This window comes from Argopecten irradians, chromosome 1 (genome assembly GCF_041381155.1).
Source record: "Argopecten irradians isolate NY chromosome 1, Ai_NY, whole genome shotgun sequence".
In the NCBI taxonomy this organism is placed as follows: Eukaryota; Metazoa; Mollusca; class Bivalvia; order Pectinida; family Pectinidae; genus Argopecten; species Argopecten irradians.
Genome location: NC_091134.1, coordinates 60,051,193 through 60,069,551, shown reverse-complemented (window position 1 = coordinate 60,069,551; position 18,359 = coordinate 60,051,193). Strand labels below are relative to the sequence as shown.

Genomic DNA, 18,359 nt, shown 5'->3' with positions numbered 1-18,359 from the left:
CTAAACCTTCAAAGAGGAAGTTACGTGGTATTACCACAATGATCCGCTTAGTGTATATTTTTGAGTGATTTTTATCTAGGCTCTTAAAACGTCTTATATATATAAAGGAACGAATTATATCAGATGTGTGAAATACCGCCTTTGTATATAACATTTCAAAAAACTAGAAATATGGTTTTGTTCAGATACTTACTGTTTATCAATTACTTTATATGTTTAGCATGTAGTTTACCATGTTTTACATGTAGTTAATTTTTAATTTAGTAGGCTAAATTAAACAGAAACCAAGCAGTGTTCGAAATGCTGATTTGGGGGGTTTACATCAAAATATCTCCTATTTATGATTTTTTTGTAGCTTTGACGATCATTTCAATTGGTATATCCCTATTTATAAAAATAATCAAAATGAGGTGAATGGGTCGCTTTAAATCATTGTCACGGTAACAACGTGAAAGTAATTAGTTCGATCTAATAAATAAATCAACAGTACTAGTGAGAGACGGTTAAATCGGTCTGAAGTATTGAAAAGAATGGAGTGTTACAGAATCGGAGTGTTAGAGTTGAAAGTGAATGGCCAATATCAGGAATAACAGATAAAACAATGTCATCTTCATGGTAGCTCATCGACAAGATAACAAAATAGGTCATATACGGTCACATGGTGGTACCATATATCACTTTATCATATACTGCCCCTCATGGGATTCGAACCCGCATCCCAGAGGTGGAGGGCTTGTGGTAATATGTCGGGACAAGCCCTCCACCATATATCACTTTATCATATACTGCCCCACATGGGATTCCTCTGGGTCACGTACGTAGTGGCATCATACATGTCCACAGCAATGTGGTAGTATCACACATGTACACGGTCACGTAGTGGTATCATACATGTACACGGTCATGTTATGGTATCATACATGTAAACGGTGCCGTAGTGGTATCATACATGTAAACGGTGCCGTAGTGGTATCATACATGTAAACGGTGCCGTAGTGGTATGATGCATGTACATGTACACAGTCACGTGGTAGTATCACACATGTACACGGTCACGTAGTGGTATCATACATGTAAACGGTGCCGTAGTGGTATGATGCATGTACATGTACACAGTCACGTGGTAGTATCACACATGTACACGGTCACGTAGTGGTATCATACATGTAAACGGTGCCGTAGTGGTATGACGCATGTACATGTACACAGTCACGTGGTAGTATCACACATGTACACGGTCACGTAGTGGTATCATACATGTAAACGGTGCCGTAGTGGTATGATGCATGTACATGTACACAGTCACGTGGTAGTATCACACATGTACACGGTCACGTAGTGGTATCATACAAGTACACGGTCACGTTATGGCATCATACATGTAAACGGTGCCGTAGTGGTATGATGCATGTACATGTACACAGTCACGTGGTAGTATCACACATGTACACGGTCACGTAGTGGTATCACACATGTACACGGTCACGTAGTGGTATCACACATGTACACGGTCACGTAGTGGTATCATGCATGTACACGGTGCCGTAGTGGTATCATGCATGTACATGTACACGGTCACGTGGTAGTATCACACATGTACACGGTCACGTAGTGGTATCATACATGTAAACGGACATATGGTAACATCATACGGCACATGTTGGCATAATACATGTATACACTGTCACATGGTGGTGTCATACATGTACATGGACATATGGTAGCATCATACGGCACGTGATGGCATCATACTTGTATACACGGTCACATGATGGCATCATACATGTATACACGGTCACATGGCGTGTTATACACGTATATGATCACATATAAGTCTTTTGCGACGATAGTGTCTGAAACTATTATCAGAGAAATATTCAAAGTTTAATTGTATTTGTACAGCAATTGTTTGTAATAGATATGGCAATGTGAGTGTTAGATTGCTGTGTCGCTAGGTGCCCTACGATCAATTTATAGGGGAATTAAATAAACGTCCGGGGGGTCGAGTCTTCAACTGGGTTCAATATATGGATCAGCGATATTGAATTACGATGGCGACATCATTTAGGAGTATATTATATAATAATGACAATTAAAAGAAAGAGTCTTAACTTTAGTAGAGTTCGTGCTATAATTACACTTAAATTGATATCGACTTCAGAATTTCTATACTCATAATATTTCTATTTAATTTTAAAGTCGCTTTACTTATGTACAAGATATAGTGTCAAATGGTAATTGCTGGTACAATTAACCAAAATTCATTATAAGACAACAGCACATTGGTTTTGACAAATGCTTAGTTTTTAACTAGTTGAATGTAATGGTTGGGTATGTAGGACAATTGAATTTTCCATTGTACAGCATATACATGTAATTGATTGCTTAATCAATTCATTGGCTTTCATACCAAATAGCGACAAATAGTATTTTTCTTCGTTTGAACACAAAGTTTAACATGCGATGGTTAATATATGATTAATAACCAGCAATGAATGTATCTGTGTGACGTGCGTTTGCGCTTTGGGAGTATGCAGTATGTTTGTATTGTGCCTCTTTGTAATAGTGGTGACATAGATCATTAGTGGGACCTGTGCCATTGATTTTTATAGCACTATCTCACAGAAGCATACGGCCATAGACTCGGAACAATCACACCACATCCGTTTACGTTATACTGACAACGGGCGAACCAGTCGTCCTATTCCTTAATACTTCAAACGTTAAGCAAGAGCAAAAACTACTACCTTTTTCTAGACTTTGGTGTGTCTCGGCCAGGGGACACAACCCAGAGCCTTCCTCACAGGGGCGAGTGCACAATCCTAGGCCAAAGGTGAGGCTTGTCAAGGGAGATGTTAGGAAGACGAAATTAAGTTAGAAAATAGAGAAAGGGTAATATCGCAAATTCAGTCACCTTCTAAGACCATGCAATAGGAACAGCAGGTAAAATTAGAACTCCTTACCTGCAGGAAAGTATATATATAATCGTTCGACTGTAAGGATTTAACAGTCCTTTACAGTGATTATTTCATTTCAGCTCATACAAATTTCAATTGAACTAATAGATAAATAAATACATACATTGATACATAAATTATACAAGGCCGATTCCAAACCCTCTCAAAACAAAGTTTGTACACAGACAAATAATCATTACATCATTTGATAGCCCTTCACCATGTGTCAGCTATTTTCCATCAATATTATTTTCCCCGCGTGTTCCTTTTTCTAGTAACTGCCAACTCCGTAATTTCTGAAACATGTTGTATTTCAATAGCCCTCCTACTATAGTTTACCTTTGGCTTTACTAACTATTTCTACATGCATGCTGAGAGTGTAAATGGGTCTCTGGATGTCTTAACATACATGTGAAAACCAAGTCAATATCGATTGCTTTTTTTCTAGTTCAATAATGTACATGTATGACACAAACGTCCCCGGTAGCTTTGAAGCATTTGACACCCATGTTTGAACTAGCCCACAGTTTTACGCATGTGCCGTATAACGACTGGCTACCTGTTCGCGGACAAATCTATGTCCTTGTAACTTTATCCAAACAATACTTAAGGTTAGTTAATATAAATCGCGTCAATATACGTGTACGTTCCTTGTGTGTATACGTATTAAAACTCCAATACATACGAACTCCGTATATTGAGACGGCACCAAACAATGGAATGGTACCTTTTATGCAGACTTGCAAAATCTATTCAAACGAATATATTCGTGTATTGATAACGGGATTAGTGTTTAATCTATAGGAGAAGGCAATACACATATGTATCGGCTCTAGCCAATGGGAGGGGGGTTTACAAACTAGATTGGAAGGTTTTTACCTTTTAGTCACCAGCTCCAACTACGTGCCAGCCTAGTCGCCCACAAGGATAAACCGCTGTCAGCAAAACTGCACCAGGTAAATTATTTCATTTAATTTATACTAAAATGGTTATGAAATATTTTATCAACTTTTAATTATTTTCGCTTTGAAATAATAAGTAGTTTCGACTTTGCGAAAAATAAAATAATGCAAAATTAGTGAATTTATTCTCCTGTTTCAAATGTGAAATGCATGTCCTTGAAATCATACCTGTCAAAATAGTCGGTATGACGGTAACTTGTCAGATTAAACATGATATAATTAAGTTATATATAAGTTTTACATTTTGAAATGTAATATTAGTATTTTCTCGTGTAGTTTTTCTTTGTAAGTTCCCCATTGATATTTACCTTATTTCAAATAAATACATGAAGACTAATGAAAGCATACACGTACAGGTGAGACGGTCACGTGATTAGATACGCCGGCCGGCATGTTAATACATATACGTTTGCCAACTTCATATGTGTAATAGACGGCATGTACGTGTACAGGGTTAAAATAGATGGTATATTTTCATACTATTTGCTGTGTGTATATGAATGTTTAAATATTATTTGTGCTTTCTCTATACGCAATCTTTTGAAAAAAGAATATACCATTGAAGTTGAATGTGACTCATGTGAAAAAAAAGAAGAAAATAAACTATATACATGTAATATACGTCTTCTTGCATAATTAAAACATATGTGCCATGACATCATTGTTTTCTCAACCCTCATTAAACAAAATTTTTTCTTCGTAATCATTTGTCTATAGAATGCGTACACGTATATTAATTACAGCTTTCATGCATATCAAATATTTTTGTAACAATTACATGTAAGTACATTACGAGTAATTTGCTTTAATAAGGAGAATTGTCTCATTCTATATCAATTTAAATTATACTAGTCGCTTTTTGTGAATATATCGCATAAACAAACGTACATTGCACACGTATAGTAATTACAGTAATCATACTGTTGATGATAACAATGGAACATCTTCGATCTCTTATGGATTTTAATTCATCATTCATGCATGTCAAATATTTTTGTAACAATTAAATGTATGCAAATTACTCATAATATGCTTTATTAACGAGACATTTCTTATTATATATCAATATAAAGTACAATTTGTTTACTAGTTGCTCAATGTAAATATTTCACATAAACAAACTTAAAGAAGATAAAATCAACATTCAAGTCGTGTTATGCAATTAATACACTCAAATAACTTAATGAAGATAAATCAATATGTACATCCTGTTCAATATGCAATAATGAAACAACTTGTCACCTAGCAGCTTAAACAAATACTTCCAGGCTTTCATATAATTGCCTGACAATTTTTAGCATGGTGTCGTTATTTCAATGATTTTGACGTTTGGTTTCTAATTGGGACCAGCAAGGCAAACAAACAAAAAAGGAAAAATATGACGCAGAAGCTTGGACGAAAGACAATGAACACTTTATTTGAAACTGTTGTACTAAAAACAGATAATGACAGTCAAATGTAAAATATCGCAAATTTGACGGAACGCACATTTCGATGACGTCATAAACAATAAAGGCATTATTACGTAATCTGTACACAGTTTAGATACCATACGAATATTTAGACGCAGTGTTATTCGCCTAGGCAGACATTGGTAAGCATAAATCCTTATTCGAAGATAATTTGAACTCTTTTACTGGCCAAGATATAAGTTAAACTTTGTTTGGTACAAAAGAATTTTGAAGTGTTGTTTTCTCGTTGAATCTACAGTAACATACAGGGTTGTATGTCATTATGTATACATATCTCTCACCAGACGTTGACTAACTTATGATTCTTTTCTGTAGGTTTGTTCGCTCCAAGCGTAAGCAATCATGTCTTTAGAAGATCTCTGGAATAAACTGAAGAATGGCGATTCACCCTCATTGCTGAAGAAGCATTTGACTGAACCAATCTACAACAAACTAAAGAACAAAGTTACATACTTAAAAGGAACTCTAGCTGATTGCATTAGGTCAGGTAAGGCCAAATTCAAGTTCAAATGGAATGGTTCAAATTAAAGCTAATCATAATTTGAATGCCATCTTACTGGATATCAGTTCTTTTACGTATTGGCATCTGACATAGTTTTCCACGTCTGTCTGCTGTTTAATTACATCTGTAATTAAAATCTGTTGTAAATGACCCGATAAAACATCTTCGGGCGGAAATTCAAAATCCGGAGCTAAGATAATGATACAAGCTCTTCATCTTTCGTCTACCAAAAACATACATGTAAGTGACGGACTTCGAATGATCGTTCGAATGCACAGGCACTTAATCACTGTTCATGTATATTGAATTACAAAGTTATTTAGTTGTTACGTGTTTTACTATGTCCAAACAAGCAATAGATAGGGTACATGGGCATTTATTAGTGTCACGTAGTATAAACTCTGTATGTTTAGTCTGTTGATAAATCGAATGTGTAATCGTCAGAAGGGGGTGGGACATGACGCATGGGCATTGGTAAAATACATGTAGGCCATTGTTTGCCTCTAAAATTGGGGATGGGCGTTTATTAGTAAACTCAGTTGAGAACGTATTAAAACCACGGTATCAACTAAAAATAATCACAAATGTAAGTTGCAATGTTAAAAAATTATAAAATCAATAAATCGATGTCCCATCTGCGACCAAATATGCGTGGGTCAAGTTTTTCTTCAAAGTTGCTACGTAACGACCGCGAAGTATCTTTGGCTGTAGCGACCACCTGCCCCCCTTGACCTGCTTGAAATATTGTATCCAGTAGTATCTCTTTCAACGTCTGTAATCTTGTATACCGATAGGTACTCGGCGAGAACTGGTCGCTTGCCAGTAGCCATTTTGAAGATCATATTTCCCATTTACCCTATGTTATGTTGCTTTGTGATACCGTCTTAAAAACATAATATAATAAAAACATTTAACGTGACGTTACACAAATTGGCACACCTTTGAAGATAATAGCTAGAATTTTCCAACGTATGTTTGAATCTAGATTTCTCTTTTAATATTCCACAAATGGATGCCTTCAGTTTTAATTTCGTAATTTGTTTACTTGTCAGCAGTGCATATATTTATAAATAGAGAGCTTTGAAGCATGCACGGTACAGCCCTGGTTTCAGCAGGTTTGAGTACCCAAAATGGTACAGTACACCTCCTAAATTCGATTTGTTTATAAATAAATAGACATGATAAAAATGTTTTAATTCATTTAAGGAAAGTTAAAACATTTTTAGTTTATTTAAGTCAGATATCTGTCAAAAATATCCTATTCAGCAATAGTTTCCCTTTTAAAATATATAGTGTTTTTAGGAATGTCATACGACGTCGTTTCCCGAATTTTTTTCCCCACAATTTCATTATTTTCAAGCAACAGAAAAGAAAATGATATATGAAAACATGTCACAGTTACTTTTAAGCACCTTAATTTTGTTCAGGACAGTTATTTTCAGTTTATATTGTAAACTGAAATTCTGCTTCATATATATTAAAAGTGTATCAATTTCTGTAAGGTACCAATTTGGGTATAGCGTTGAGTTATATTTTAAATCAGTATGTGTAACAGAAGTGTCAATTTACTATCGTTGGGGAAATTACATATGGCGATATCCGTACTAATGACGATGTTATATGAGCAGACTAAAATTAAATATCTAATTCATTCACTGGACTGTTTAAAGTCTAAAAGCAATGATTCCAGTTAAGTGAACAATCTTTAACCTCTCAAATTACAATAATGGAACAAATTTAAAGCCACTAAGAAAAACATTTAAGTGGATCAATTAAGAGGTATCGTAGCGTTACTTTTAGCATTTTTTTGCAAATCTGAAGAAATTATTTGATCGCATTCACTGTTTTAAGGCTGCAACAACTTGGACAGTGGCTGTGGTATCTATGCGTGTGATCCCGAGGGATACGATGTGTTCGCTGAAGTCCTGTTCCCTGTCATCAAAGACTATCACAAAGTTGACGAGGTGAAGCATCCCAATCCTGACTTCGGAGATGTGAACAATCTCGGCTTCGGTGACCTTGACCCCTCAAAGAAGTACATCATTTCAACACGTGTGCGCGTGGGGCGTTCACTGGCCGGTTTCCCATTTCCTCCTACCACAACGTTTAAGGTAAGTTTTTTACCAATTTCCAAAAGTTGTTGGCGATTATGAATGTTGGTAACCAAAATTTACGCTCTCAACAAATCTTTGCACACGTTTGCTCACAGTATTATCTACATGAAAAGTAAATTGTTTTAAAGATAAATTGTGTGACACGAAAAACGATTCAGCATGTTCTGCAAGCAATTTCGAGCATTTTCAAGATCGAAGGCAATGGTTTGATTGGCTTTAATAAAGTGTTTATCTTAAAAGCGTAAGAAAGGGGAAACAATTTTTGCATATTTGGGTAAAATATTTCGTTATTGATATTGCATTTCCATCGCACTGAAACATTCCAAGTTAACATTCTTCTGTGTTGTTTAAGTACAAATATAACGCAAACCGAAACTATGTACAAGATATAAACAAAGATAGATAATAGAAAGTATATAGATAGTATACTAACTCAAAAAGGAACAGAACAGAGATTGTATAGATAGTATACTAACTCTAACAGGAACAGAATAGAGATTGTATAGATAATATACTAACTCTAACAGGAACAGAATAGAGATTATAGATAGTATACTAACTCTAACAGGAACAGAATAGATATTGTATAGATAGTATACTAACTCTAACAGGAACAGAATAGAGATTATAGATAGTATACTAACTCTAACAGGAACACAATAGATATTGTATAGATAGTATACTAACTCTAACAGGAACAGAATAGAGATTGTATAGATAGTATACTAACTCTAACAGGAACACAATAGAGATTATAGATAGTATACTAACTCTAACAGGAACAGAATAGATATTGTATAGATAGTATACTAACTCTAACAGGAACAGAATAGAGATTATATAGATAGTATACTAACTCTAACAGGAACGGAATGGAGATTATATATATAGTATACTAACTCTAACAGGAACAGAATAGAGATTATATAGATAGTATACTAACACTAACAGAAACAGAATAGAGATTGTATAGATAGTATACTAACTCTAACAGGAACAGAATAGAGATTATATAGATAGTATACTAACACTAACAGGAACAGAACAGAGATTATATAGATAGTATACTAACTCTAACAGGAACAGAATAGAGATTGTATAGATAATATACTAACTCTAACAGGAACAGAACAGAGATTATATAGATAGTATACTAACTCTAACAGGAACAGAACAGAGATTATATAGATAGTATACTAACTCTAACAGGAACAGAATAGAGATTGTATAGATAGTATCTAACTAACTCTAACAGGAACAGAATAGAGATTATATAGATAGTATACTAACTCTAACAGGAACAGAATAGAGATTATATAGATAGTATACTAACTCTAACAGGAACAGAATAGAGATTGTATAGATAGTATACTAACTCTAACAGGAACAGAATAGAGATTATATAGATAGTATACTAACTCTAACAGGAACAGAACAGAGATTGTATAGATAGTATACTAACTCTAACAGGAACAGAATAGAGATTATATAGATAGTATACTAACTCTAACAGGAACAGAATAGAGATTATATAGATAGTATACTAACTCTAACAGGAACAGAATAGAGATTGTATAGATAGTATACTAACTCTAACAGGAACAGAATAGAGATTGTATAGATAGTATACTAACTCTAACAGGAACAGAATAGAGATTGTATAGATAGTATACTAACTCTAACAGGAACAGAATAGAGATTATATAGATAGTATACTAACTCTAACAGGAACAGAATAGAGATTATATAGATAGTATACTAACTCTAACAGGAACAGAATAGAGATTATATAGATAGTATACTAACTCTAACAGGAACAGAACAGAGATTTATAGATAGTATACTAACTCTAACAGGAACAGAACAGAGATTATATAGATAGTATACTAACTCTAACAGGAACAGAACAGAGATTATATAGATAGTATACTAACTCTAACAGGAACAGAACAGAGATTATATAGATAGTATACTAACTCTAACAGGAACAGAACAGAGATTATATAGATAGTATACTAACTCTAACAGGAACAGAACAGAGATTATAGATAGTATACTAACTCTAACAGGAACAGAACAGAGATTATATAGATAGTATACTAACTCTAACAGGAACAGAACAGAGATTGATAGATAGTATACTAACTCTAACAGAACAGAAAGAGATTATATAGATAGTATACTAACTCTAACAGGAACAGAATAGAGATTATATAGATAGTATACTAACTCTAACAGGAACAGAACTAGGAAAGAGATTATATAGATAGTATACTAACTCTAACAGGAACAGAATAGAGATTATATAGATAGTATACTAACTCTAACAGGAACAGAATAGAGATTATAGATAGTATATACTAACTCTAACAGGAACAGAATAGAGATTGTATAGATGATATCTAACTCTAACAGAACAGAATAGAGATTATATAGATAGTATACTAACTCTAACAGGAACACAATAGAGATTATATAGATAGTATACTAACTCTAACAGGAACAGAACAGAGATTATATAGATAGTATACTAACTCTAACAGGAACAGAACAGAGATTATATAGATAGTATACTAACTCTAACAGGAACAGAACAGAGATTATATAGATAGTATACTAACTCTAACAGGAACAGAATAGAGATTATATAGATAGTATACTAACTCTAACAGGAACAGAATAGAGATTATATAGATAGTATACTAACTCTAACAGGAACAGAATAGAGATATATAGATAGTATACTAACTCTAACAGGAACAGAACAGAGATTATATAGATAGTATACTAACTCTAACAGGAACAGAATAGAGATTATATAGATAGTATACTAACTCTAACAGGAACAGAATAGAGATTATATAGATAGTATACTAACTCTAACAGGAACAGAATAGAGATTATATAGATAGTATACTAACTCTAACAGGAACAGAATAGAGATTATATAGATAGTATACTAACTCTAACAGGAACAGAATAGAGATTATATAGATAGTATACTAACTCTAACAGGAACAGAATAGAGATTATATAGATAGTATACTAACTCTAACAGAACAGAACAGAATAAGATATTATATACGATATAATAGTATACTAACTCTAACAGGAACAGAATAGAGATTATATAGATAGTATACTAACTCTAACAGGAACAGAATAGAGATTGTATAGATAGTATACTAACTCTAACAGTAGAGATTATACTAGATAGTATACTAACTCTAACAGGAACAGAACAGAGATTATATAGATAGTATACTAACTCTAACAGGAACAGAATAGAGATTATATAGATAGTATACTAACTCTAACAGGAACAGAATAGAGATTATATAGATAGTATACTAACTCTAACAGGAACAGAATAGAGATTATATAGATAGTATACTAACTCTAACAGGAACAGAATAGAGATTATATAGATAGTATACTAACTCTAACAGGAACAGAATAGAGATTGTATAGATAGTATACTAACTCTAACAGGAACAGAATAGAGATTATATAGATAGTATACTAACTCTAACGAGAACAGAATAGAGATTATATAGATAGTATACTAACTCTAACAGGAACAGAATAGAGATTGTAGTATAGATAGTATACTAACTCTAACAGGAACAGAATAGAGATAACTAACTCTAACAGGAACAGAACAGAGATTATATAGATAGTATACTAACTCTACAGGAACAGAATAGAGATTGTATAGATAGTATACTAACTCTAACAGGAACAGAACAGAGATTGTATAGATAGTATACTAACTCTAACGAGAACAGAATAGAGATTATATAGATAGTATACTAACTCTAACAGGAACAGAATAGAGATTGTATAGATAGTATACTAACTCTAACAGGAACAGAATAGAGATTATATAGATAGTATACTAACTCTAACAGGAACAGAATAGAGATTATATAGATATAGTATACTAACTCTAACAGGAACAGAATAGAGATTGTATAGATAGTATACTAACTCTAAACAGAGAACAGAATAGAGATTGTATAGATAGTATACTAACTCTAACAGGAACAGAATAGAGATTATAGATAGTATACTAACTCTAACAGGAACAGAATAGAGATTGTATAGATAGTATACTAACTCTAACAGGAACAGAATAGAGATTATATAGATAGTATACTAACTCTAACAGGAACAGAACAGAGATTATATAGATAGTATACTAACTCTAACAGGAACAGAACAGAGATTATATAGATAGTATACTAACTCTAACAGGAACAGAACAGAGATTATATAGATAGTATACTAACTCTAACAGGAACAGAATAGAGATTGTATAGATAGTATACTAACTCTAACGGAACAGAATAAGATTATATAGATAGTATACTAACTCTAACAGGAACAGAATAGAGATTATATAGATAGTATACTAACTCTAACAGGAACAGAATAGAGATTGTATAGATAGTATACTAACTCTAACAGGAACAGAACAGAGATTGTATAGATAGTATACTAACTCTAACAGAACAGAATAGAGATTATATAGATAGTATACTAACTCTAACAGGAACAGAATAGAGATTATATAGATAGTATACTAACTCTAACAGGAACAGAATAGAGATTGTATAGATAGTATACTAACTCTAACAGGAACAGAATAGAGATTGTATAGATAGTATACTAACTCTAACAGAGAACAGAATAGAGATTATATAGATAGTATACTAACTCTAACAGGAACAGAATAGAGATTATATAGATAGTATACTAACTCTAACAGGAACAGAACAGAGATTGTATAGATAGTATACTAACTCTAACAGAACAGAATAGAGATTGTATAGATAGTATACTAACTCTAACGAGAACAGAATAGAGATTATATAGATAGTATACTAACTCTAACAGGAACACAATAGAGATTATATATAGATAGTATACTAACTCTAACAGGAACAGAATGGAGATTGTATAGATAGTATACTAACTCTAACAGGAACACAATAGATATTGTATAGATAGTATACTAACTCTAACAGGAACAGAATAGATATTGTATAGATAGTATACTAACTCTAACAGGAACAGAACAGAGATTGTATAGATAGTATACTAACTCTAACAGGAACACAATAGAGATTGTATAGATAGTATACTAACTCTAACAGGAACAGAATAGAGATTGTATAGATAGTATACTAACTCTAACAGGAACAGAATAGAGATTATAGATAGTATACTAACTCTAACAGGAACAGAATAGAGATTGTATAGATAGTATACTAACTCTAACGAGAACAGAACAGAGATTGTATAGATAGTATACTAACTCTAACAGGAACACAATAGAGATTATAGATAGTATACTAACTCTAACAGGAACAGAATAGAGATTGTATAGATAGTATACTAACTCTAACAGGAACACAATAGAGATTATAGATAGTATACTAACTCATAACTAGGAACAGGAACAGAATAGAGATTATAGATAGTATACTAACTCTAACAGGAACAGAATAGAGATTATATAGATAGTATACTACTCTAACAGGAACAGAATAGAGATTGTATAGATAGTATACTAACTCTAACAGGAACAATAGAGATTATAGATAGTATACTAACTCTAACAGGAACAGAATAGATATAGTAGTATACTAACTCTAACAGGAACAGAATAGAGATTGTATAGATAGATAGTATACTAACTCTAACAGGAACAGAACAGAGATTGTATAGATAGTATACTAACTCTAACAGGAACAGAATAGAGATTGTATAGATAGTATACTAACTCTAACAGGAACAGAACAGAGATTGTATAGATAGTATACTAACTCTAACAGGAACAGAACAGAGATTATATAGATAGTATACTAACTCTAACAGGAACAGAATAGAGATTATATAGATAGTATACTAACTCTAACAGGAACAGAATAGGGATTATAGATAGTATACTAACTCTAACAGGAACAGAATAGAGATTGTATAGATAGTATACTAACTCTAACAGGAACAGAATAGAGATTATATAGATAGTATACTAACTCTAACAGGAACAGAATAGAGATTGTATAGATAGTATACTAACTCTAACAGGAACAGAACAGAGATTGTATAGATAGTATACTAACTCTAACAGGAACAGAATAGAGATTGTATAGATAGTATACTAACTCTAACAGGAACAGAATAGAGATTATATAGATAGTATACTAACTCTAACAGGAACAGAATAGAGATTATATAGATAATATACTAACTCTAACAGGAACAGAATGGAGATTGTATAGATAGTATACTAACTCTAACAGGAACACAATAGAAATTGTATAGATAGTATACTAACTCTCTAACAGGAACAGAATAGAGATTATAGATAGTATACTTACTCTAACAGGAACAGAACAGAGATTGTATAGATAGTATACTAACTCTAACAGGAACAGAATAGAGATTGTATGGATAGTATACTAACTCTAACGAGAACAGAATAGAGATTGTATAGATAGTATACTAACTCTAACAGGAACAGAACAGAGATTATATAGATAGTATACTAACTCTAACAGGAACAGAATAGAGATTGTATAGATAGTATACTAACTCTAACAGGAACAGAATAGAGATTGTATAGATAATATACTAACTCTAACAGGAACAGAACAGAGATTATATAGATAGTATACTAACTCTAACAGGAACAGAATAGAGATTATATAGATAGTATACTAACTCTAACAGGAACAGAATAGAGATTATAGATAGTATACTAACTCTAACAGGAACAGAATAGAGATTGTATAGATAGTATACTAACTCTAACAGGAACAGAATAGAGATTATATAGATAGTATACTAACTCTAACAGGAACAGAATAGAGATTGTATGGATAGTATACTAACTCTAACGAGAACAGAATAGAGATTGTATAGATAGTATACTAACTCTAACAGGAACAGAATAGAGATTGTATAGATAGTATACTAACTCTAACAGGAACAGAACAGAGATTATATAGATAGTATACTAACTCTAACAGGAACAGAACAGAGATTGTATAGATAGTATACTAACTCTAACAGGAACAGAACAGAGATTATATAGATAGTATACTAACTCTAACAGGAACAGAACAGAGATTGTATAGATAGTATACTAACTCTAACAGGAACAGAACAGAGATTGTATAGATAGTATACTAACTCTAACAGGAACAGAATAGAGATTATATAGATAGTATACTAACTCTAACAGGAACAGAATAGAGATTGTAGATAGTATACTAACTCTAACAGGAACAGAATAGAGATTATATAGATAGTATACTAACTCTAACAGGAACAGAATAGAGATTGTATAGATAGTATACTAACTCTAACAGGAACAGAATAGAGATTATATAGATAGTATACTAACTCTAACGAGAACAGAACAGAGATTGTATAGATAGTATACTAACTCTAACAGGAACAGAATAGAGATTGTATAGATAGTATACTAACTCTAACAGGAACAGAATAGAGATAATATAGATAGTATACTAACTCTAACAGGAACAGAATGGAGATTGTATAGATAGTATACTAACTCTAACAGGAACAGAACAGAGATTGTATAGATAGTATACTAACTCTAACAGGAACAGAACAGAGATTGTATAGATAGTATACTAACTCTAACAGGAACAGAATAGAGATTGTATAGATAGTATACTAACTCTAACAGGAACAGAATGGAGATTATATAGATAGTATACTAACTCTAACAGGAACAGAACAGAGATTATATAGATAGTATACTAACTCTAACAGGAACAGAACAGAGATTGTATAGATAGTATACTAACTCTAACAGGAACAGAATAGAGATTGTATAGATAGTATACTAACTCTAACAGGAACAGAATAGAGATTGTATAGATAGTATACTAACTCTAACAGGAACAGAATAGAGATTATAGATAGTATACTAACTCTAACAGGAACACAATAGAGATTGTATAGATAATATACTAACTCTAACAGGAACAGAACAGAGCTTATATAGATAGTATACTAACTCTAACAGGAACAGAATAGAGATTATATAGATAGTATACTAACTCTAACAGGAACAGAATAGAGATTGTATAGATAGTATACTAACTCTAACAGGAACAGAATAGAGATTATATAGATAGTATACTAACTCTAACAGGAACAGAATAGAGATTGTATAGATAGTATACTAACTCTAACAGGAACAGAACAGAGATTATATAGATAGTATACTAACTCTAACAGGAACAGAACAGAGATTATATATAGATAGTATACTAACTCTAACAGGAACAGAATAGAGATTATATAGATAGTATACTAACTCTAACAGGAACAGAATAGATATTGTATAGATAGTATACTAACTCTAACAGGAACAGAACAGAGATTATATAGATAGTATACTAACTCTAACAGGAACAGAATAGATATTGTATAGATAGTATACTAACTCTAACAGGAACAGAATAGATATTGTATAGATAGTATACTAACTCTAACAGGAACAGAACAGAGATTGTATAGATAGTATACTAACTCTAACAGGAACAGAATAGAGATTGTATAGATAGTATACTAACTCTAACAGGAACAGAATAGAGATTATATAGATAGTATACTAACTCTAACGAGAACAGAATAGAGATTGTATAGATAATATACTAACTCTAACGAGAACAGAACAGAGATTGTATAGATAGTATACTAACTCTAACAGGAACAGAACAGAGATTATATAGATAGTATACTAACTCTAACAGGAACAGAACAGAGATTATATAGATAGTATACTTACTCTAACAGGAACACAATAGAGATTATATAGATAGTATACTAACTCTAACAGGAACAGAATAGAGATTGTATAGATAGTATACTAACTCTAACAGGAACACAATAGAGATTATATAGATTGTATACTAACTCTAACAGGAACACAATAGAGATTATAGATAGTATACTAACTCTAACGAGAACAGAATAGAGATTATATAGATAGTATACTAACTCTAACAGGAACAGAATAGAGATTATATAGATAGTATACTAACTCTAACAGGAACAGAATAGAGATTATATAGATAGTATACTAACTCTAACAGGAACAGAATAGAGATTGTATAGATAGTATACTAACTCTAACAGGAACACAATAGAGATTATATAGATAGTATACTAACTCTAACAGGAACAGAACAGAGATTGTATAGATAGTATACTAACTCTAACGAGAACAGAAAAGAGATTGTATAGATAGTATACTAACTCTAACAGGAACAGAATAGAGATTATATAGATAGTATACTAACTCTAACAGGAACAGAATAGAGATTATATAGATAGTATACTAACTCTAACAGGAACACAATAGAGATTGTATAGATAGTATACTAACTCTAACAGGAACAGAATAGAGATTATATAGATAGTATACTAACTCTAACAGGAACAGAATAGAGATTATATAGATAGTATACTAACTCTAACAGGAACAGAATAGAGATTATATAGATAGTATACTAACTCTAACAGGAACACAATAGAGATTATAGATAGTATACTAACTCTAACAGGAACAGAATAGAGATTATAGATAGTATACTAACTCTAACAGGAACAGAACATAGATTGTATAGATAGTATACTAACTCTAACAGGAACAGAATAGAGATTATATAGATAGTATACTAACTCTAACAGGAACAGAATGGAGATTGTATAGATAATATACTAACTCTAACAGGAACAGAATAGAGATTATATAGATAGTATACTAACTCTAACAGGAACACAATAGAGATTATAGATAGTATACTAACTCTAACAGGAACAGAATAGATATTGTATAGATAGTATACTAACTCTAACAGGAACAGAATAGAGATTGTATAGATAGTATACTAACTCTAACAGGAACAGAACAGAGATTATATAGATAGTATACTAACTCTAACAGGAACAGAATAGAGATTATATAGATAGTATACTAACTCTAACAGGAACAGAACAGAGATTGTATAGATAGTATACTAACTCTAACAGGAACAGAACAGAGATTGTATAGATAGTATACTAACTCTAACAGGAACAGAATAGAGATTGTATAGATAGTATACTAACTCTACCAGGAACAGAATAGAGATTATATAGATAGTATACTAACTCTAACAGGAACAGAATAGAGATAATATAGATAGTATACTAACTCTAACAGGAACAGAATGGAGATTGTATAGATAGTATACTAACTCTAACAGGAACAGAACAGAGATTGTATAGATAGTATACTAACTCTAACAGGAACAGAATAG

The 18,359-nt window shown here is 32.2% G+C and overlaps 1 protein-coding gene across 1 annotated transcript in view; it reads left to right on the top strand.

Annotated features, from left to right (window-relative positions):
• LOC138335969 (taurocyamine kinase-like) overlaps nucleotides 1-18,359 on the top strand; it is a 33,609-nt gene that overhangs the window by 12,277 nt on the left and 2,973 nt on the right. Inside the window, exons 8-10 of the mRNA XM_069285199.1 lie at nucleotides 3,170-3,180; nucleotides 5,729-5,878; nucleotides 7,745-8,004. Coding sequence (XP_069141300.1) covers nucleotides 3,170-3,180; nucleotides 5,729-5,878; nucleotides 7,745-8,004 — 421 coding nt within the window. The remainder of the gene's footprint in view (nucleotides 1-3,169; nucleotides 3,181-5,728; nucleotides 5,879-7,744; nucleotides 8,005-18,359) is intronic.